General features: G+C 44.3%; 1 protein-coding gene across 3 annotated transcripts; it reads right to left on the bottom strand.

Moving 5' to 3' along the window:
• Nucleotides 1-40: 40 nt before the first annotated feature.
• Nucleotides 41-21840, bottom strand: BSPRY (B-box and SPRY domain containing). Of its 3 annotated transcripts, none has more exons than XM_057498968.1 (6): nt 21586-21840; nt 18137-18235; nt 8254-8484; nt 7102-7124; nt 2689-2813; nt 41-1482 (listed from the first exon to the last, which is right to left on the bottom strand). In XM_057498968.1, exons 1-6 carry the CDS (start codon nt 21778-21780, stop codon nt 953-955), a joined length of 1203 nt encoding a protein of 400 aa, XP_057354951.1. In that variant the 5' UTR covers nt 21781-21840; the 3' UTR covers nt 41-952. The 3 variants fall into 3 exon arrangements, with proteins under 3 accessions (XP_057354951.1, XP_057354950.1, XP_036771493.2); XM_057498967.1 differs by having other exon boundaries at nt 7102-7127; nt 21586-21838; XM_036915598.2 differs by having other exon boundaries at nt 41-1479; nt 7102-7127; nt 21586-21835.
• Nucleotides 21841-23749: the final 1909 nt, after the last annotated feature.

The raw sequence follows: 23749 nt of genomic DNA, 5'->3' as shown, positions 1-23749 counted from the left end.
GGGGACTTGCCCAAGGTACCAACAAAGAACATGGAAGAAATTTTTCAATCTTTTAAAACTTTAATCACATACATGCTCCCTAAGGCCCTCTTACTCAGCTTTTTTTGGCTTGTAGCCTTCACTCCAGGTCTCCACATTATGTCAGAGGGCCCACTCATCAGTTGCAGTCAGGGGAAAAGTTCGTCCCAGTTGCCACGGGTGGGCACAGGCTGGAGTTCAGCTGCAGTGTCTGAGGCAGAGCTGCGGACAGGTGTGCTGCACGCAAGTCAGCTGGAGGTAGGACCCCCTCAATCATCCAAGTGGTCGGCAGGACCTGGGGGGCAGGCACAGTGCTGCTGCCCGCCTTCCAGGCCAGAGTCCTTTGGCCAGGAGCAGCCTGGCAGTAGTTCTAAATCCCTTTCAGATTGTCCTTGTATGAGAAAAATATTTTCTCTATGTGCCATGTCATGAAAAGGATTGAGAAGCACTAAATTAAGAGAATGAAAGAGCTTCAGCCACAGGCTTTTCCGCCAGAGAACTGCTGCTACATGCTCAAAGCTGGGGGAAGGGAGCTGGGAGGCAGTGCTTCTCCAGAGGAGTCTCCTACATGCACCCAAGTCACCTGTCCACCCACCTATCCAGCCAGCCAGCCAGCCAGCCAGCCACTCGCTCACCAAATATTTATTGCATACTCAGTGTCCACGGGGCACCATGCTGGATGCCAGAGATAAAGTGATAAACCGGACTCCCTCAGAGAGGCAGATGCACGGTGGATTTGGGAGACCAAGGCCTACGGAGTAGCGGGTTCCTCACAGACACCCAGCATTTAATGGTTGTACCAAAATCTGAAACAGATCCCTACTCCTCAAAAAGCTGCCCATTAGGCAGAGGCACCATTTGGGAAAAGGACTCAGAGGGAACACAGCCTGAAAGGGCAGTGGGAAGGTAGATCTGGGCTCCCTGTGGCCACAGGTCAGTGGATGATAGAAATGCTCTGGTCGGCCACAGCAAAGACTGGGAAGAGGGGCCCAGGGAAGGATGCGTGGTGGGCGTGGAGCACCGTGCCTGAGGCTGGCTCATAGAAGAGCAGTTCCTGTGCCTGCAAGTCCAGCAGCACACCCAGCCGGGCTGGGCAATGCAGCAGCCCCAGGGGCTCATGCTGCCCATCGTGTGAAAAACAGAACTCCTGGGCATAGCGGGAAAAGACCCAGGAGAAGGCATTATGGCCCAGACGAGAGTCATTGCCAGAACCCTTGCGGGGCAGCTCGCCTAAGGCCACGCCCACCTTATAGGCACAACTGTTCTGGACGTTCACCATCCACGTGTGCAGCCCAGCCTGGAAGGAGGTGGCAGCCAGAGCATTGGGCCAGTGGTCAAAGTGTTCCAGGCCATCTGCACAGGACTTGGACTTCTTGGCATTGAAGGTCAGGGTCCTTCGATCGTCTGACAATTGCAAGAAGGGGCCGACAGTCCTCTCGTCAATACGCACATCCTCCGTGCCTGCTAGAAAGAATTCAGAGTTGCCCAAAGTACCCCCCTCAGTCCTAACCTGGTGCCGCCAGGTAGTTAGGGCTTCCTCACCACTCACTGGTAATGTGACCTTAGGTAAGCCATTTATTTACTGAGTCTCAGTTACCTCATCTGTAAAATGGGGATCAAAATAGGACTTATCATAGGGTAAACATAAGAATCAAATGAGATGATACATATAAAGGCCTAGCACTAATACGTGCTCAAAAAATTGTGGCCATGGTAACAGTAGCTATTTTTAGACAAGACCTTCATCTGTAAATTCTGATTGAAATAAGGCCCAGAGAAGAGAAGCAAGTTGGCCAAAGTCGCACAGCAAGTTGTGGCAGAAGCAAAATGAAGATCCAGCATTTTGTTCCTATATCTAGCACTTAGCACTCGTCACTGCACTCTAGCTGGCCTACCTGCAGCCTCCAGATCAGACTTGTCCTAGGGACAAAGCCCCTAGAGCCCAGGAAATATCAGATACACAGTTTCCAATAACTAACTTGGTGGGCTTGCTGGCAAATTAAGCATTATGTTATACCAGAATCTAGAGATGACAAGCTATAACTTGCACTAACATTTTAAGGATAACATGCAGGACACAAGGGTTAAAATTAAGAAAAAAGTCAATCTCTTGACCTAACCTTCCGGTGAATTATGTAAATACCACAACTGGGAGTATGGAAGCCCCTGTCCAGCTTGGGGAGAGCCTGCTTTGATAACCCCAGCACTAAGTGGGAATTCCTGAAGGCAGGAGACTGTCACCTTCACCTCTGGGACCCCAGCACACAGCACAAGGCCAGGCCAGCCTGAGTGAATGTTTGTTAAGTGAGGGAGGCAGATCCAGGCAGCTCAGTTCTTGTTCCAGATGCTCACTGATTGGCCATTAATTATATCTCCTTGAAGAGAAGCTAGGTTTCCAAGAAACAATATTTAAGGAGGACATGATTTACAGGAACCAATTTACCCTAGCCCCAACCACAGAACAGGTTGGTCTGGCAACAGGAAGGACCTGGCCCAACTGCCCCAGGCCTGTTCAGAACCTTGGCCCCACTGAGCAGCCTGTATCCAGCACCACTGGTTGCTTAAACTACCATTGCAGAAGCACCAGTCTCCAGTATGGCCCAGCAGCAAACCCAAGACAGACAGAGGCGCAGCCATTCCAGCTGGGGCTGGGCTCCAGAGGCTCCTAACCTGAGAGGGACCCGAGGACCGCTGTTGCCCAGAGCTGGGTCAGTAGTAGGCTTCGAGTGCACTTCTCATTGAAGTTTAACTTTTCTGACTCCTGGGGATCCAAAATGCCCTCTGCTTCCTCAGTCCTTGTGCAGGAAAAAAACAGAGATTCAGGAAGATTCTGGAAATGTATCTGGATCAATACAGGGTGACAGAAGGGGGACAGAGGTAAAATCCTCTTCCCATGGAGGTGACATCAAGATTGGCAAGCCAGATCCCACATAGGTGCCCCTAAATGAGACTTGAGTCAAAAGGAAGGGTGGGCAATCTCCCTGTGTACCCCAGGAGCCTTAGTTCCAGCAAGGCAGGCAATTTCCAGGGAGGTATATACTTGGAGCCAGTATCAGAACTTGGGAGTCAGTGTGCTCTGTTGAAGCAACCTGCTGTGTTTCTCAGGAAGACAGTGGCAGAGCTGGGACTAGGGCCTGAACATCTGGGCACCAGTCTTCCCACTCAACCACCCTGTGTGGAGAAAATATCACCTCCCTTCAAAACCTTTGGCAGTGAAACCTATCGGTTTGGTCAGAAGGTTCAGCTGCTCCCTGCTCTTAAAATGCAAACACCCATGAGGGGTCACACAGGAAGGGACTACCAGTCATCACCCCAACTATAAATCAGTCATGGCACTTTGCTCCCAGTCACTGCCTCTCCCCAGCTCACAGCGGGGACTGGGTTTTGTGGAGGGTTTGGGGAAACATGAGATACCTGGGAGGGGAGAACTGGCCTGGCATTAAGCAGTATGAAGCAGCCTGACTCTGTGCTTGCTGTTTTCTCACAGAATCTCACACAACTGTTGCTATAACCTGGGAGGTAGTTGCGATCCCATTTGACAGGAAAGGACAGAGATTCAGAGAAAGTACTCATCTAAAAAGGGGAGCTGGATTCAAGTGCTATCTCCAGGCAAAGACAGAACAAACTATCTATGGACGACTGGACAACATTCAACATAATTTTTCCTTCAACTTGAAGTAAAATCTCAAAGGGGTGTAGGGCAAAGTGAGGATTCACCACAGAGCTTTGCAGAACTCTGAACTGGTTCCTGAGGAGAAACTTTCCCATTGCCTCTAATCCTGAAGATGGCTTTGGGATCAGGCAGCGGTTCGGAGAGCAAGCTCTTTCAACTCTCTTCTACAAATCTCATGGCTCCACCCATGAGTTACGGAACAGGGAGCCGGGGTGGCGCGTCTCCTCTTGGATGTGAGCTCTTTGCAAGCCTGTTACTGACTGTCCTGGCTTGGGAGGAAGGAGGGGGAAAGAGCCCCAGGAAAGCTGAGCCCATGCTCTGGCAACAAAGGCTCTTTGTGCTCAGGACAAGAGAGGGTCTCTTGCCATCCTCTCAGAGCACTAAGGCTGGCCCTGCAAGCGCCCCAGCCATTAGGTGGGGAGTATAGGGGAGCCAGTGTCAGCAGGACAAATCTGAGGCCAAGTGTAGACAGTAGAGTCTAGAGAACCAGCTGGACCAGCTACCTCCTGGTACAGAATGGAAATCTTGTGAGCCCAAAGGGATGGAAATTAAATGGGGCTCAGACACAGCTGGGCCTTGGCTGGGATCAGAATGCCCCTTCTGCGCAGCAGGACCCGTTGCCGTGGCCAGCCAGAGCTCTGCCCAGCCGTGGATGCGGAGCCAGCACTGGAGCCAACAACAGCGTTTCTCAGACAAATGACTTCTCAGCTAGAAGGGGCTTTTTGAACACAGTATTCTGGGAATATACACCTGCAGTCTCAAGAACTACAAACAGATCTTGAACTTTTTAGTAGGTTTGTCAGTAGTAGTGTAAGTTGAGCAATTCTCAAATAACTTTGTGTGTATTGTAGGATTGGACAAATGAATAAACATATTGATGTTTTTGGAAGCCAGGGGTCCTCACTAAGAAAGAAGAAAGATATAAATATAGAATGGGGGAGAGGCAAAGAAAAAACCCTGTGGTGTTCAAATGGGATGAGAAGTTGTGATACAAACTCATGAATAAAAAGATTACACACACACACACACACCTCCCAGCTGTCTGCTGTCCACTGAGAAGGCCTGAAAGCAATGACAGACACATCAGTAGCAATGTGCACACCTAAGGCCCAGACCTTGGTTTTTAAATATGATTCCCCACCAAAAGGAACTCCCTGGAGAAACGGCTAATTCCAGGGTTGAGGCAGGAAAAGAACAAGTTGAGTCTGGAATATCTTCTTGGGCTGGAAAGCAAGAAAATTCTCAAAGAATGATGGAACTTGTCAAAATGACACAGGATTCAGCTTGAAGGGGCTTCTACTGGCCAAGTCTAGAACAATTTTAAGAACAAAATTAATGACAACACTAGCAGATTATAATGCTTTGCATAAAATAAGAATCCATGAGTCCATATTGATGCTAAACACGTGAATGAACAAACAAGCAAATAGAAGAATTATTCCTGTTTGAGTTATTCCTTTATTTGCTTGCTTGTTCATTTATTTAGCATCAGTGGATGATAAAACCATTGAGTCAAAGGGTAAAAGGCTACGTACATAGAAAATATATCCTTAGTTGGTTATTAATTACAAAAGGGAAGCTGTAACTCTAAAATGAAGAAACCTGGCACGCACCACTATACCCAAGTGATCAAAATTAACATCCTTAATAATGGGACAAAGTGACATCACATGCCCCCTGAAATAATGGACAAAGGACACATCACTCATGAGATATTACTTCCAAAAATGCATAACCTGAACCTAATCTTGAGGTGATGTGATAAACCCAAACTGAGGAATATTCTATGAAATAACTTTCCTAGACTTTTTTTTAATGTGTGTGTGTGTGTGTGTGTCTGTGTGTGTGTGTTTTAGTTAAGGGTCAATTCCAGATTAAAACAGGCCAAGTGGAGCAGGAAAAAAAAAAAACCACCACCAAACACTCTTAAGAACCCTTTTGGCACAAGTGGTAACATTTGTACATGGACTATATATTAGACAATAGTCATATCAAAATTAAATTTCCTGACCTTAATAATAATTATACTCTGGTTATCTAAGAGAATGTCTTTGTTCTTAGGAGATAAATGCTAAAGTATTCAGGGAAAAAAACTCATGCTTTTTGCAACTTACTTTCAAATAGGTCAGAAAAAAATAAGTTTTTATATATATGTATTTAAAGATAGGAAGAGAGAGCAAATGTGACAAAATGTTGACAATTAGTATTTCTAGATGAAGTTCATTATACTGTTTTTGTGCTTTTCTATAAGTTTGAAATATTTCAAGACAAAAAATTAAGATCACAATTTTTTTTCAAAAACCAGATCAGCTTGATATTGAAGACAGACTGTATTAGGGTAAGATGAAGAGAAAGAGAAGACTAGCACAAGTGTGGAAAGGTTGTAAGACGGGAAAAGTGGGAACAAGCCAAGCACACAAAGGAGATAGTAAATAAATTTAGGTGCACCCACCCTGTGGAATACTTCACAGACTTTCCAAAAAATGAGGTAAATCTTTATGTACTGACATGAAAAGATTCCAAGATAGCCAAATACAAAACAATCTTATCTGTATTTAAAAAACAATTTTTTTAAAGAGGCAACCCCCCCTACCCCATACTCTCCTATGACTATATACAGGAAAACCCACAAGACACACATCTGTTAAAACTGACCACCTCTATGGAATAGGATTACAAAGAGGTGATGCAGATATGTTTTATTTTAAATAGTTTTATACTGGTGGAATTTTTTTTCTTTCTCTCATGCCCAGGTATTGCTACTGAAACTTAAATATAAGGATGAGAATGGACTGTGCTCCCCAAGTACTGCTCTGAAACCTCACACAGAGGATGTAAAAATTTAATTTGTTTGCCTGGCAAATTATATCCTCTTGGCCACTTCCTCTGGCTCTTGGCTCTCCAGGTAGGGCCTGGTGAAATCCTGTTATTACTACTGCATAATTCAAGTGAAATTTTGAGGGGCACTGTAGACTTAAATTTTAAAGATTTTTTCATCAGAGAAAGGGGGAGTGACGTAGAAGACAGTACTGGCCCAGGTGTCTGCTGGGGTCCAAGTCCCAGCCCTGGTGCTTAGCGAGTTCCTTCCCCTCTTTGAGCCTTGGCATTCTCACCTGTAGAGAGGGTGATAAAATGCTCCAACAAGGGGCCTATACATTTTTAAACAGGATAACCTTTAAGAAAGCCTGTGGCAAGCCTCTGATTGATAAGTATTTATTTCAGTGCCCTTCCACATTGGGTCTACAGCAATTCTCCAAGCTAGGGGTAGGAAGACGCCTGTTCGGGGAAGCCACTCAGCCGCACACCCTGGGCTTTCTCCTGGAGCAGCAGGGCCTGAACGCAGTGGACTAGCAGAGGCCTAAGGGCCATGAGCTCTGTGACCGCCTGAGCAAGTTACCAGCCATACTCACTTCTCAAAAATCTCCTGCTCCTTCTGCTGTGAGAAAAGAAAACAGAGTCAGTCTTAGAACCAGAAACCCAGCAGGTAGTCAAAATTTGAATACATTCAACTGTTGTAGAGGTCTCCACATGGACGGAGACTCTACAATAAAAAATTCAACTCCTTTAAGACCCAGCACAAAGCTGTATGGGTTCTTCTCTGCATTCCTCCCCCATCATATACAATCAGAGATAAGTCACTGTCCCCTGTGCCTGGGGACATCCTGAGTCTCCCTCAGCTATGCCTCAGGACAATCACGTATTTACCCCCAACAAGACTGTCAGCTCCTAGATGGCTGGGACTCTTTCTGAATCTTCTACTGTGACCGTCCCAGTGTTTGGAACGAATGTGCTCATACATGGAAGCTGTGTCACTAACTGAATGCACCATCTAGGGCAGCTATAGAAACTGCCCTACTGGACTGCAGTGGGACGGCTCAGTTGTCCCATATTCACATTCCTCTGCTTGGCATATGTACTTAGATATCACATTGTCCCTTAAAACTGCAGCTATCAATCTGCATATCTGTATAAAATACTTGGAAAGGATATGTACCAAAATATTAATCATGGTATGTGCAGGTTATAGGGTTAAGGATGAGCTCCATATTTTCATATTGGACCCTTTGTCAGCTCCCCTGAGTGCAGAACTGTCTCTGTGCTTCTGAACTCACTCTGCCTGTCCACTTGCTTTAGCGTAGCTGCTACCCTTAGCTTTCAGGCATCAGCTTCTAAGCCACTTCCCCACACCACCCTCAAGTCTGGATTATGGGGTCCCTATCTCCCAGTCCCAGTGATGTCCTCTACCATAGGACCTATCCCTCCACATCTTTATTGGTTTATACATTCATCTCTTTTTAAGGCTGTGAGTTGCTGACAGCTATATCCTATAACTCCACCCCATAGCACAATGCTTAGCACATAGTAGGCACTCAGGAAATATTTGCTCACTATTGAAAGAAGAGTTATCAGGTGCAAAAAAATCTGTATAACTTTATTCCCCTGCTTCATCCCTGCTCCAAATTATCATTATCTACCCACCTTCTACCAATAAACACTCTCCATGTTTTCAGACCCTGGGAAGTCTGGCCAGCTGGTCAGGCCCCAACCCTTGCCTGACTTACAATCAGCTGGAAGTCATCCAGATGGGTGAGCATGTCCACCAGGCTAGTGCGGATGGTGTCGAGTTTCCGCAGTGCCTCAGCCCAGTGTACTTTCTGTGTCAGGATACTCTGGTGGGCCCGCTCCTCTTCACCATGCACCTGTTCCAGCAACCGCTGTTCCTCACTCTCACACAGACTCCTGACCAGACTCAGCCGCTGGATGACCAGGTCCCGTGCTGCGCTGGCCGTGCTCTGACAAGGGATGAAACAAGGGGCAGGGTCCTGGCAAAGTTCCAGTCAAGATTAGGAGGGTCTGCATTCAGTGGGAAGGAGTGCTGGGATTGATTAGCAATGTCTGCCCCAGGCACAGTAATGGAAGTAATCGTGTTTAAGCCATCCTAGCCTTATGACCTAGCCTATGACCAAATATGGTCTAAGGTAAAGAAATTTGAGATCCAGACATCCAGGTCATATCTCATGGAGCCAGGATCACAGGAAGAGCTCGGCAGGGCCTAGAAACCAACTAGAATCACTTGCTTATTTATAGTTGGAAATCCCAAGGCCAAGGAACCAAGGTCAGAGAATCACAGAATTGTGGAGCAGAAGTGCCTACAAAGTAATCTCCATCATCAGGATCTGAACTAACAATAGTCCAGTTGATACTGTGACCATATCTGAGCACAAAATACTCATTTTTTCCTGGATTTTTCCTAATCCATCGCATGTGCTTCCATAGTAAAATTCTTACTTGCCATGCAGGAGGTCTGAAATCAATTTTTCAGTCAATGAAGTTCACATGTGTCTCCTAGCAATTCACACAGTGTTTGGCACACCACAGGTACTCAAATATTTATTGAATGACTGATGGGAAAGTTTTTTCCAACTTAGTCAAAAGTCTCTTGGTATGTTCTTATGTCAAGTCACTGACAGAGCTGGGACTAGATCCCAGGTCTCCTGACTCTCAGTCCAACACGATGTCCTACACCAGTGCCAACTGGTAACCCAAAGTTACCAGGACTGCCACCAGTCCTCTCCAAAGGCATCTGGTACATGAAGCATCTGTACTCTTGCCAGACAATTAAGAGGAGAATAGTCTCCTTCATGCCAGGAAGTCAGATAGCCAGAAGCTTTCCCTGTCCAGCCCCTGAAGATCTGCTTTGTAGTATGCAAGAGACAATTATCCCTGTTTTTTTTTTTTTTGGTATCATTAATCTATAATTACATGAGGAACATTATGTTTACTAGACACCCCCTTCACCAACTCCCGACATACCCCATTAGTCACTGTCCATCAGCGTAGTAAGATGCTGTAGAGTCACTACTTGTCTTCTCTGTGTTGCACAGCCCTCCCTGTGCCCCCCCCACATTATACATACTAATCATAATGCCCCCTTTCTTTTTCCCCACCCTTATCCCTCCCATCCCACCCATCCTCCCTAGTCCCTTTCCCTTTGGTAACTGTTAGTCCTTTCTTGGGGTCTGTGATTCTGCTGCTGTTTTGTTCCTTCAGTTTTTTCTTTGTTCTTATATTCCACAGATGAGTGAAATCATTTGGTACTTGTCTTTCTCCACCTGGCTTATTTCACTGAGCATAATACCCTCTAGCTCCATCCCTGTTGTTGCAAATGGTAGGATTTGTTTTCTTCTTATGGCTGAATGATATTCCATTGTATATATGTACCACATCTTCTTTATCCATTCATCTACTGATGGACACTTAGGTTGCTTCCATTTCTTAGCTATTGTAAATAGGGCTGCGATAAACATAGGGGTGCATCTGTCTTTTTCAAACTGGGCTGCTGCATTCTTAGGGTAAATTCCTAGAAGTGGAATTCCTGGGTCAAATGGTATTTCTATTTTGAGCTTCTTGAGGAACCTCCATACTGTTTTCCACAATCGCTGAACTGATTTACATTCCCACCAGCAGTGTAGGAGGGTTCCCCTTTCTCCACAACCTCACCAACATTTGTTGTTTGTCTTTTGGATGGTGGCCATCCTTACTGGTGTGAGGTGATATCTCATTGTGGTTTTAATTTGCATTTCTCTGATGATTAGCGATGTGGAGCATCTTTTCCAGTGTCTGTTGGCCATCTGAATTTCTTCTTTGGAGAAGTGTCTGTTCAGCTCCTCTGCCTATTTTTTAATTGGATTATTCGCTTTTTGTTTGTTGAGGTACGTGAGCTCTTTATTTATTTTGGATGTCAACCCTTTATAATTATTCCTGTTTTTTTTTTTTTTTTTAGTGTGGTGGTATAAATTTAATCATAAACCCTGCAACTATGGAATTCTGTAGATTTTTTTTTTTTTTTGAGAGGGCATCTCTCATATTTATTGATCAAATGGTTGTTAACAACAATAAAATTCTGTATAGGGGACTCAATGCTCAATGCACAATCATTAATCCACCCCAAGCCTAATTCTCAACAGTCTCCAATCTTCTGAAGCATAACGAACAAGTTCTTACATGGAGAACAAATTCTTACATAGTGAATAAGTTCTTACATGGTGAACAGTACAAAGGCAGTCATCACAGAAACTTTCGGTTTTGATCACGCATTATGAACTGTAAATCAGGTCAAATATGAATATTCGTTTGATTTTTATACTTGATTTATATGTGAATCCCACATTTCTCCCTTATTATTATTATTTTTAATAAAATGCTGAAGTGGTAGGTAGATGCAAGATAAAGGTAGAAAACATAGTTTAGTGCTGTAAGAGGGCAAATGTAGATGATCAGGTGTGTGCCTGTAGACTAAGTGTTAATCCAAGCTAGACAAGGGCAATAAAACATCCACGGGTGCAGAAGATTTCTCTCAAAACAGGGGGGGTGAGGTTCTAAGCCTCACCTCTATTGATCCCCAATTTCTCACCTGATGGCCCCCCTGTGACTGTGCCTGTCTTAGGTTGTTCCTCCCTTGAGGAATCTTACCCGTCTCTGGCTAACCAGTCATCTTCCGGGGCCATCCAGGGAAATGTAAAGTTGGTAAGTGAGAGAGAGGCAATATTGTTTGAAAAGGTTAGCTTTTTACTTCTTTGCAGATTTATGCCCTGTGGCTTTTAGGCCCAGCATTTGTCTTGAGGTATCTTTACCACTTGGAAGAATTATGATATTTGGTAAATTCGATATGAGGCACGAATTCTATTTAAGGGTTGTAATTAGGAAGGAAGAAGAAAAGCTATAGGAGTAGCAGACGGAAGAAAACATGGGAAGATTGATTATTTCTTTGACATATCTTCTTGTAGAGTAACTTAAGCATGTATAGGTTAATTATCCCTGTTTTACAGAAGAAACTGAGACCCACAATTTGTCCAGTGGGGAAGAGAGAGTGGCTAAGAGAAAAGCCAAGTGAAACCAGAGTTTATACGTTCCTGGGGACTCCAGCTTCAGTGTTTCCCTGAGGCAGCTTAACAATATTGGCTAGGAAATTAGGCTTTGGGGACCATGCCTAAGTTTAATGCTTAGCTGTTCCCTTTACTATCTGTGGAACTTTCATCATGTGACTTATCTTCCCTATGCCTCAGTTTTCTAATCGGTCAAATGAGAGTAATAACAGCACTTATCCCATAAGGCTATTTTGAGTTAATTAAATGAGTTATTACGCATAAAAGTAATAGAACAAAGCCCAGCACAGAAGTGTTCAATGACGTTAGCTATTGCTCTTCTCTGTCCCACCTTGATGCCTTCCCCACAGGGATGGGGCTCTAGTTTGTACTAGTAATCAGGACCAAGAACAGACCCTGACCCAAGATGTATATCAGGTATACTCCCTGAGGAGAAGACTGCAGTCAGTTTCAACAAATTTCTTGAGTCATTCCCAGAAAGGAATAACAGAGGAGAACAGAAAACTTCCCTTTCCAAAGATATACCAGAATAAACAAAAAACCCACCAAAAACAAAACACAGAACTGCTGGAAAATCTGCCCAAAGCATCCTCTTAGAAGTGAAGCTGCTCTGCAGACTCCCAGACCCCAGAAGGGACTAGCGGTTACCAAAGGGTGGGGTTGGGGAGGCAGGTGGGGAGGAAGGAAGAAGGGGATTGAGGGGTATTATGATGAGTACACATGGTGTGGGGGGGATCACAGGGAAGACAGTGTAGCACAGAGAAGACAAGTAGTGAGTCTGTGGCATCTTACTACACTGATGGACAGTGACTGCAATGGGGCATGGGGGGACTCGATAATATGGGTGAATTAGTAACCACATTGTTTTTCACATGAATCCTTCATAAGAGCGTATATCAATGATACCTTAATAAGAAAATAAAAAGTGAAGCTGCTCTGACAGCTCAGTAAAGGAAAGCCCCTAGAGCCCAACAGTGGAAAGGAAACTGAAAACCAGCGTAATCAAGAGCTGAGGACTCAGTTGCCCTGGGCGGGGCTTGTGATTTACTTCAGAATTTTATACTCATCTAACCATCATACAAACATGAGAGCACAATAAGGACCTATCTAATTGGAAAAGGAATATTTCCTATGAATGGAAAGAATTTATTAAAAGATGAACTAAACTAAAGTACTGAACAACATGTGAGACCAGAGGGGTTACTGGGGTAAAGCATTCTTACAGTACTTGTATTATTCACGATGATTCATTTTAGACATTAAGTATTTGTGTTAAAATCTGAATGGTACTGAAAAGAGACCATAAATAGGATGTATGGCTTCCAGACAAGCACAGGGGAAAAGAGGGAGAAGGGGTTGATTAACCCAAAAGAAGACAGTACAGGAGAAAAAAAGGATAGAAAAAGTAGACCAAATAGACAACATAAAACAAAATGATAGCTATAAATCCAGGTATAGTGATAAATGAATTAAACTCCCTAGTTAAAAGGCAGGAATCATAAGATTGAATTTTTTTAATAAAGCGAAACAAAATCCAGTGACTAGAGACTCCTAAAACCTAAGAACATAGAAAAGTTTAAGTAAAAGGAAAGAAAACAATGTATCAGGAAAATACTTGTTGGTATAGTAATGAATAAAGGACAAATTAGACCTTAAGGCAAAAAGAATTCCTGGGCATAAAAGGTCACTATCAAGTGACTAAAGGAATGGTTGTTTACCAAGCCCATATAACAAATTTAAATTATACATAATTAATAAATAGCACCAAAATATAAAAAGAACATTGAAAGAATTGTAAGGAAAAATAGACCAGCCCACACCATATAAGAACCTGTAAATGTCCCTTGCCAGTAATCAACACATCTGGCAGATAAGAAATTAGTAAGTATAGAGAAGATTTGAACCAATGAATAAGCTTAATTAGTAGACATATATAGGACCCTATACATTTTTAAGTGAATGTGAAACATTCACCTAACCTGACCATATATTAGGACATGAAGCAGTCTCCACAAATTTCAAGCAATTGGCATCAAACTACAATGTAGTGAAGTTGGAAATCAGTTTTAAAAATATATAATAATAATAATGATAATAATTTAAAAAGTAACACCATACATTTGGATATTTAAAAATACATCTTTAATGACTCAAAGTAAAGAAACAAATCATAATGGAAATTTTTTTAAATGCATAAATGAAGGAAAATGAAAACACTACATCAAATTTGTGGTGTGTACCTCTATCAATATGTAGAAGGAAATATATGGTTTAAATGCTCACCTTGAGAAAGAGGAAAGACTAAAATTAGTAGAATGTGTTTATCTCAGGAAGTTAAAATACAACTGAATATATCCCCCAAAAATTAGAAGGAAACAATGATAAAGTTAGGACGAGATGATAATGAAAAAAAATTTAAAGATACAAAAGAGAGGATCAAAATACTAAAAGCTGGTTCTTTGAAAACACTAACAAAATAGACAACCCTGTAGCAATTTTGACCAAGAACATAATAAATAGCACCAATTTGTTTTGACATTAAGAACAACTTTATGCCATTAAATCTAAAAACAAGACAAAATAAATTTTCTAGAAAATATTTACTAAAATGAGAGAGAAAGAATACTACAGTCATAGTGGGAAATGAATCAGTGGTTAATAATCTACCAAAAAAAATATCAGCAAGCTCAGTTTTACATGGGTGTCACCCAACACTCAAGGCACAAATAATTCCAATCTTATACAAACTCTTCCCATGAAAATAGAGCTCTGTTTCGCAACTCAATGAATGGGGTTTATGCAACCTCAATACCAAAAACTGATATGGACTATACAAGAAATGAAATTCTTTAGGCTAATCTGCCTCCTGAGCACCAAAGAAAAATCCTTTAAAAAGCCCTAAAATACAGCACTAAATTATGCTTTCTATCTTTATCTTGCATCTACTTACCACTTCAGCATTTTATTAAAAAAAAAAAAAAAGGGGAGAAATGTGGGATTCACATATAAATCAAGTATAAAAATCAAATGAATAATCATATCTGACTTGATTGTTTATAGTTCATGATTCGTAATCAAAACCGAAAGTTTCTGTGATGACTGCCCTTGCACTGTTCACCATGTAAGAACTTATTCACTATGTAAGAACTTGTTCACCATGTAAGAACTTGTTCATTATGCTTCAGAAGATTAGAGACTGTTGAGAGTTAGGCTTGGGGTTGATTAATGATTGTGCATTGAGTCCCCTATACAGAATTTTATTGTTGTAAACAACCATTTGATCAATAAATATGAGAGATGCCCTCTCAAAAAAAAAAAAAGCCCTAAACTTAGATTAGCAGTCCAAACCCAGAAATTTTGTATAACCATAATACAAGGGAAGGAGTATCAGGGAGGGGCTATAAAAAGGTAGCACAAGGGATCCTCACTATGAAACTGTTCTGCATCTTGATGATGGCAGAAGTCACACAATCTATACATGTGGTAAAACTGCACAGAATTAAATATATGTACAAGTGAGTGTATGTACAACCAGTGAAATCTGAATAAGGTGGGTTGTATCAATCTCAATTTCCTGGTTATGATATTGTACTATAGTTAGACAAGATTTTACCACTGGGGGAAACGGGATGAAGCTTATAGGACACATCACTATATGATTATCTCTTATAACCATACGTAAATCTATGATTACATCAAAATTAAAAGTTAAAAAGAGCATATATATATATACACACACACACACACACAAATGTATATGTGTGTATGTATATATATATATAAAATGATTGAGTTAGGTTGCTGGTTTACCCCGGGAATTCAAGGATGGTTTAGCATTAGAAACTCTCTAAATGTATTACATTAAGAGATTGATGGGGGAAAAAAATGTATCTATAAACTGACAAAAGGCATCTTTAAAAACCTACAGCAAAGGTGATAAATAATGGAAAACAGAAACAATGAGAGGAGAACTTCCACACACTCTGCCCATCACCTACCCATCTACCCGCACCTGGGCCCATATATTCTACTTCCTGTCTCTGTGGATGAACTGCCCATGCTCTTACCTATGGCCAACCCTTCCCCATGTTCACTAGATCCCTCTCCCTCTGCTGTCCCTGATTATCCCCTTTCTCCTGCATCATTAATTATCCCCTCTCTACAGGACAATTCCAATCAGCATACATAGATACATATGTAATTTCTCCCATCTTACAAATAAAACAAATAACCCTCTTGATCCCCAATTCCCCATCCACTATCATCCCTTTTCTCAGCTCCCATCCACAGCAAAGCTCCTCAAGATTTACCTGTGCCAACTATCCCAAATTATTATTCTATTCTCTCTGAAACCCACTTCAATCAGGCTTTCACTCCACCGCTCCACAAAACTCCTCTCATCAGGATCTCCAATTATAGGCGAGTTACTAAATCCAATGGTCCTTTCTCATTTCTTACCTTACTTGATATCTCTGCAACATTCAACACCAGTGATTTCCCCCATCTCCTTGAAACCTTCTGTGGGACACAACACCCTTTAGTTTTACTCCTGGCTCACTGATTGCACCTTCTTGGTCTATGTTGCTGGCAACTCCTATCTTCTCAATGGTTAAATGTTGAAAGCGCTCTCCAGCTCAGTCCTTGAACCCTGCTTTTTCCTATCTATACTTACTCACTTAGTGATATCACCCTTTCCCATAGCTTTCAATTTTCACTTTCATTTACACACAGATGAATATCAAATTTTTATCTGCAGCTCAGCCCTCTCCCAAGTTGTATATCCAGTTTCCTGCTCTACATCTTCACCTGAATGTCTAACAGGCATCTCAAGTTGAACATGTCCACAACTGAGCTCCTAATATCCTCCCTCACCAACCGTCACTCCACACGCAGACCTTCCCCACCTTGGTAAACGGCTGCCCAACCTTCCAGTTGCTCAAATGAAAAAACTTAAAGAGTTATTCTGACCCTTCCTCCTTTTCTCTCATAGCCTACATCCAACCAATCAGAAAATCCTGTGTTGCTTCCTTCAAAATACTTGCAGAATCCAGTCACTCCTCACTGTCACTCAGATACAAACCACTCTTTTGTCTCTCACCTGGATTACTGCAACGATTTCCTAATTGGTCTCCCTGCTTTTACCCTCCCTACCTACCTACACTCACTTCTCCACACAGCAGCCAGAGTGCTCCTTTTTTATCTTCAGTCATATCATCTTACTCTGCTCAGAAATTTCTAGTGACTTCCCACCTTACCCAACTAAAAGGAAAAGTCCCTATGTGGTCAGTGAGGATTCTATCCAGCATCCCCACCTCCTCGCCAACTTCATCTCCTGTTACCTTCTCACATGTTTACCTCTTGCTGTTAGTCCAACATGCCAAATACATGTACACTCCCACCTTCGGACTTTTGCACTGGCCATTCCCTCTAGAACACTCTTCCCCCACATATACGGTCCACTCCCTCACCTCCTGTCAATTTTGTGCACAATCAATCTTCTTAAATAGGTCATTCCTGATCACAGCATATGTAATTGCAACCCCCTCCTCAACATGTCCAACCACCCTTCCTGTGTTGTATTTCTCCACAGCACCTAGCATCTCTTGACATAGCATATATTTACTTGTTATTATCCCTCTCCCCTGACTAGAAAATAGGCTTCACGAAAATAGTAATTTGCAGATGTTTTGTTCGCTGCTGAATCTCTCGCAGGCAGAACAGTGCTTGGCACATGGGAGGTGCTCAACAGGGATTTGTTAAATAAATGGACTCCTAGCAGCTTTCTCTTTCCTGGCTATAGTCCCCTTTAGATTCTGAGAACTCCTGTATCCTGCCAGGAGATTCCCTGTTTCACTTGTGCCAGTTTGTCAATGGAGTTCTGTTCCATGCCATCGAAAGAACTTGACTAAGACAGTGCCAAGCCTGCCCTACGTACTACTTGGGAAGGAGGGAGAGCGTGTGCAGAAAGAAACTCAGAGCCTCTGCCCCTGAAGGGCATACTTGACAGTAAGATGTAGCTGTGGTAATGAGTCAACTGAATGAAGGGTCAGCAGTAGGCTGTGACAGGAGCACAGGCCTGGAGTCAGAAGATCCAAGCCATAGAACTGACTCTGGCAGGAGGATGTGGGACTTTGAGCAGGTCAATTACCCTCTATGGGACCCATTTCCCCATCTGTAAACAGTCATGTTGCTCCAGCTACTGAATAAGATGGTCATAAAGAATACTCAGTGCTACAGTCAATAGGGTATTTTATAATTCTGGGGATGAACACAAAATAATTAGATGGTAGAAGAATGCTACCTTTTCTGGTCCTTTACCCCAAGAAATTTCTAGCAGAATCTTTGTAGCCAGTGTGATACGGGGAATAATCCACTTTGCCCAGACGGTGAAAACAAGGCTCAGAGATGGGAAACCTCCCTTCCTGGGAGCTGGCGTTGGCTGGTAACACAATGAGCCTGTGAGGTTGGGAGGGAATCGTAGACTGGTCCAAGTTCCTAAGGCTAAGGTTTATCCTAGGAGGGGACCCAGAGTTGAGGGGAAAGGGGAAGAAATACCTACCACTGCTCTCTGGTTCTTCCCTGGCAGGACCTCAGCCACATACTTGGTGATGCTGGCACTCTGTAACTGCAGCCTCTCGCACTGGTCCACGATCCTGTTCTGCAAAACAAACACCTCCATGGCATCTTGATCCACGTTGGTCCATTCACTTATTCCAATGATTATTTTCCTTTTAATCCCCACTTTAGCCCCATGGTCACATCCCACACCTCATTACTATTGAAAACTACACCACCTCCAAAATCTTCAATGATCTCACACCCTGCCCACTACATCCTACCCTTCTAGATCACTAACTCTAATATCCCCATTCCAACAAATCTTAGCTTAGTTGGAGCCAGCAGCACATTACCTTTACCACTTTTCACTGTCCATCATCCCTTTTTGTGGCCTCACTTCCCTCCTTATCCTGAAACCCCGTGGCCCATCAGTATAATCACTTTCTTGCATACACTCCCAACCCTCCTTCACACTCAGCTCCCTGAATCTCCACATGTGCTCCGGCACAGAAGAACGTGGCTTCCCAAACTGTTCTTCCCCAAGTTATTGCCATCCACGAAACAGTACCATCAAGCACCCACCTCACTGCCCTGAGCAAAAACCCAGGGATTACTTTCCAAGCCCACATCTAATCCACCAGCAAGTCCTATCAGCCCTACCATCAGAGGCTCTCTCCCCCTGGACACTCTGACCTCCTCTCCCGCCATTCTATCCAGATCACCATGATCTCTCACAGGAACAGCTGCTAGAACCTCCTAACTGGGCTTCTGTTCTTGACCACTCCCCAGTCAGCCACTATTGCCTTCTGTAAGGAAATCTGATCAGGTCACATCCCTGATCGGACACCTCCAATAGCTTTCCAAAACACCCACAGTGAGATCAAGCTTCTTACATTAGCCAGCAAGGCCCTACCTGATGTGACTCTGCTCTCTCTCCAAAGTCACCTCCTATCACTCTCTACACTGGACTTCATAAAGACACCAAACTTGTCCTGACCTCAGTGCCTTTGCACCTGTTGTTTCTTCTATTTCTAGCAGTCTTCACACACGTGCCTCGCCTGCCCCACTCCATTCAGATGTCGCCCCTTTAGGAGCCTTCCCTGACCATCTTCACACCTTATTCCCTTACTTTGTTTATTTTGCTCCCTTGTGCTTATCACTCTCTGACTGTACATTATGGGTCTGTTTATTTTTTCTTTTGTATCTTTCCCTCCACCACTGGAATATAAGCACCATGACTTTGTCTTGTTCTCTGTATCTCACTACCTAGAAGAAAGTTTCTACCCACAGAGGCCCTGCATAAATATTTGTTGAATGAATGTATACCCACCTCCTTGACCACAAGAGATTCAGCAATTCACAGCTCCCAAAGCTGTGAGCCCACCCATGAAAGCAGGGGAGAGTTTTACAAATAAACTGAGGCCCACTAAGATGTGACTTGCCAAGCAGCTAGGACCAGGACCCTACTCTTCCACTCTATTTCTCCAGCTAACAACTGGAGCGCTTACAAGCTGCAACTCCTCCACTATTTTCCCTGAGAGCTTTGGCCCCATTCCATCTGCCACAGGACAACTCAGCTCCACTTCTAGACAGCCTCTGTAAAGCATTCTCTGCACATTTAGGAATTAGCCTTACACTTCACTGGTTCAAATACAAAGTTCAAGGACTGAGGTGACTGGAAGGAAGCTGTGATCACCACATCCCACAGGACTGAGGGAACTGGATTCTGAAAAGCTACAGAACAGGAATCCAGAAGGTAAGAGAGAAATTGAACTGGTGCTTTTTGTGCCCAGTTCATTAACAATCTTGCCCTAGGGCAAAATTTCTTTGCTGGCTACAAAGATAAAGGAAGGGGTGTGCAAAAGTAGTAACCTATTCAAAACCAGGGAAAGAGGGCAGGCCACACCTCCCTCCAGGCAAAGGAGGATGAATATGCTGAGAACTCCAGAGGATACAGGGAAGGTGCCCAAGGCAGAGTGCATTCCAAAACAAGCACCAGGCCTGCTACCCTGCCCCAGCTTTCACCCTTTCCGCCACTCAAATTCAGCCCTGATGGTAACTCTATTTAAAGATTTTTATTAAATTCTAACTCCCATTAGCATCACTTCCTCCCTCCAACCACTGAAGCAAAGAGGTGGTTTTCACTGGCCTAGTCAATGACTCCCCTGGTCCAGCCCCTGAACATTAGGTATCTTGGATGAGTTACTGCTCTAATCTGGAACTCAGTTTCCTCATCTGGAAAATGCAGGCAGGAACACCACTTCAAAAGCTTGGTCTAGATGGAATGGGATAATGGATATTTAAGTGCTTTGGAACTAGCAAAGATTCTGTCCATCATGCAAGTTTATTATACCACATTATCCAAGTTTATTTTCATCATCACTATCATGGACAGGACGAACCAGGAGCTTTTGTTTTCTGGTGTTTGCTGAGTAACTGAACCCTTCCTGCCCCCTCAGGTATGTTTATTACAGTTCGGTCTGAGTGGGCAAGTCCCCAGGAGAACCCTCAGGCTCACAGCTGGACAGAATCTCTCTGTGAGGTTGGGAGAATTGAACCACTTAATCAAATGGCAAGGAAATCCCAAGGGCCCACAGCTAAAGTGGAAGGAGGGAGGAAGCCCCAGGGTGACTTGGATTCTTCAGTCTCTGCAGCTCTGGGGAGGAGTGGTGACAGGAAGGTGACCAGCCTGGAGCTACCTGGAAGTGAGGGTGGGGTGAAATCTAGGTGAAGGACCCTAGTTGAAGGGTTCTAGCAGGAACCTGCAGATACCCTCCCCACCCACTGTTTGCCTAGATAAAACTATTACGAAATACAGTCAAAGCCAATGCTGAAAGCCAAAAAGAACCACCTCTCCAGGAAGCCTGAAAGGTGGATGAGGGGAGAGGTTTTGAGCTTAGGGCTAGGGAGTGGGCAGAGCTAGGTTTTATCGGAAGTCAGCTTCCCCTGGAACAGGAGTTGAGGCACACCTCGGCCAGGACAACTACAGCAGTGGAGCCCTTCATTGCCCAATGCCAGGCCTGGCTCTCAAAACTATCAACAGAGTGCTGGATGGGGTAGGGTGGGGTGGGGTGGGGTGGGAGGTGTTAAGCGATAGGCTAAACAGCACTTCATCCACTATATCTAATCTAGATCGCACAACGACTTTAATGAATGCATGCTACAATTGCCCCCGGAGTACAGCTGAAGGCACTGAGAGCAGAGAATTATTAAATTCACGAGGAGGACAGACGGAGGCGGGATTCGAACTCACAGCACCATGACTCCGGAGGCCACACCCTTAATCTTTCTTTTCTACAGCCAGTGCGACCGCGAAACCTAGGTTCCTAGACCGGCCACGGCGTTCGCACGGCCGCAGGCTCCCGGGTCCCTCTGGGTCTTGCCCAGCACGTGACCCTGCCGCCCCCTCCCTCCGGAGCCCTCCGCCTTCCAGGGCCCACGCCCGCTCACCCGCAGCTCTTCCGCGCGCTCCTCCGCCCGGCGGATGCGGTGCCCCCGGCAGCGGCCGTTCGGCCCCGCGCAGGCGACGCACACTGGCCGTCGCTCAGAGCAGCAGAACCAGCTCAGAGCCTGGCCGTGCTCGGGGCACAGCGGGCCCGACTTGGGCGCCGGCCCGGGTCCTGATCCCGAGTCCTCCGCAGACATGGCCGAGCGCCCGGCGCCGCGCGCCCCACCTGTCGCAGGTGGCTGCTGGGCGGGGCCTCCTTCACCCCGCCCTCCGGCCCCGACCGGCTGCCCTGCGCGCCCGCCGCTGCGCCTCCTCTCGCTTTTCTCTGGTAGCGTGGGGGACACCCACCCCGCACCCCTGACTCGACCCCGCTCCAGATCCCTTCCGCTTTAGACGTCTGTTTGATTTTTTTGGCTGAATTAAATCCCTCTGTATGCGTGTTTTATAAGAAACATAAAACACCAAATAATGTGACCGGAGGAAACTTAGTTGAACACTTAACTAAGTGCGGAGCTTTTGCCAAACGCTTAATAAGAGTTGTCTCATAATGCCACAGCGCTTTCCGAGAGGCAGCTTTAGACAAGGAGCTTAAAGGTAGGTTTTGGTGTCAGACTGCCTGGGCTCAAGTACCATTTAGCTGCTTGCTGGCTGAGTACCCTCGAGGGCCTCAGCTATAAAATGGGGACAACGAGGGTACCTACATCCAAGACTTGCGCTGAGGATTAAATGAGTTAAAAAACGGTATCTGGAGCACAGGCAAAAGTTGCAATTGCTAAGCTTCTGCTGAACACAGCATAGGGAAAATACTCCTATGATCCCCATTTTTACGAAGGTTAAGTAACTTGCTAGGTAGGGGTCACTGTTACTAATTGGTAGCAATGAGACTGGAACCCAGAGTTTGATGGTTAATATGATTAATAATTTTAAAATTGCACGTTAAGACCCAATGAGGAACATCTGTGTTAGGTTGGTTCCCCTAAAGTATCTACATCTAAATTTTCTTAATTTGAAAAAAATTTTTAATATTGAGAAAAATAATGCATGTTTATGAAGAAAATAGAATATGCAAGTAAACATGTGGATAAAAAACCCATGCGCCCCCCAAAAACACTGTTAATATGTATTTGAGCTGTCTTGGGGTTTTTCAGTAGGAACTGACAAGTCAGTATAAGCCCAGATTGACTTCTCTGCTGGGGCACCAGTCCAGTCTGCCTGGGTATGCAAGGAGAATGCTGATCCCCCAACCTCAAACGCCATTTTAGGAGATCTTGGCAGAAAGCTAGGGAGAGAACTCTGCCAAAGGGAGAAGGAGCCAGGCCTTGGGTGTCAGAGGGTATTCTGAGTTCACCAGAAATGGACGCTTGCGAGAGCAGTCTGAAAAATAAACATCTCTATATCTTGGACATGTTGGGACTCAGGCACCTTTACCCTGAGGCCCCTATGAGAAACAACTACAAAAGGGAAGAGAATCCTTCCCTTTTGTCAATCCCTACAGCATCAGCTCCTGAGGGTAAAGGCAGCAGATAGTCCCGAGATACACCTCTTAACAGCTTTGGGACCTGGGTCAGATTATTCAGTCTTTCTGTACCCCAGCTTGCTCTTTTCTAAAATGGGAGTGAAAAATTAATGCTTTTTGTCCCTGAGGGCTGCTTCAGAAATTAAATGAGATCTTGTCTGCAAGTTAGCTTGGGTGTATGGCATAAGCTAGGGGCTAATAAGTTTTATTATATGTGTGAGAATCTGTAAATACACTTGTAGCAGGTTTTCAGAATATAAATTGTATGAGGTCCCTTAGTGAGAGGGATACAACATTCCTGGCATCAAAAGAAGTTTCTAGTTCATTCCAGTGGGTGGGCGAGGGCCTCTTAAAGGGTATTTACCCGCTTCTGGGGGTAGGGATGGAAACTGGCTACCATGATTAGAGATTGTTGTTAGAGTTTATTTGTTCTAAGGGCTGGGGTTGTGGAGGGCTTTTAAACCTTACAGTAAGAACAAAAGAAACAGAAGAAGGTGACTTTGTGTGAAGGGAAAAAGATTGTGGAGGGCAGGGGAGATGGGGGAGGAGAAGGGTTAAGGTCCTTGGAGAAAGTGGGACCACTTCATTGGGTGTGACCCTGCAGCAGTCAATGGCCCTAGGTGGGCTGGAGTCAGGAAAGCCCCAGCAAA

Source organism: Manis pentadactyla, chromosome 3, assembly GCF_030020395.1.
Source record: "Manis pentadactyla isolate mManPen7 chromosome 3, mManPen7.hap1, whole genome shotgun sequence".
Lineage (NCBI taxonomy): Eukaryota > Metazoa > Chordata > Mammalia > Pholidota > Manidae > Manis > Manis pentadactyla.
This window is presented reverse-complemented; position numbering and strand designations above follow the sequence as displayed.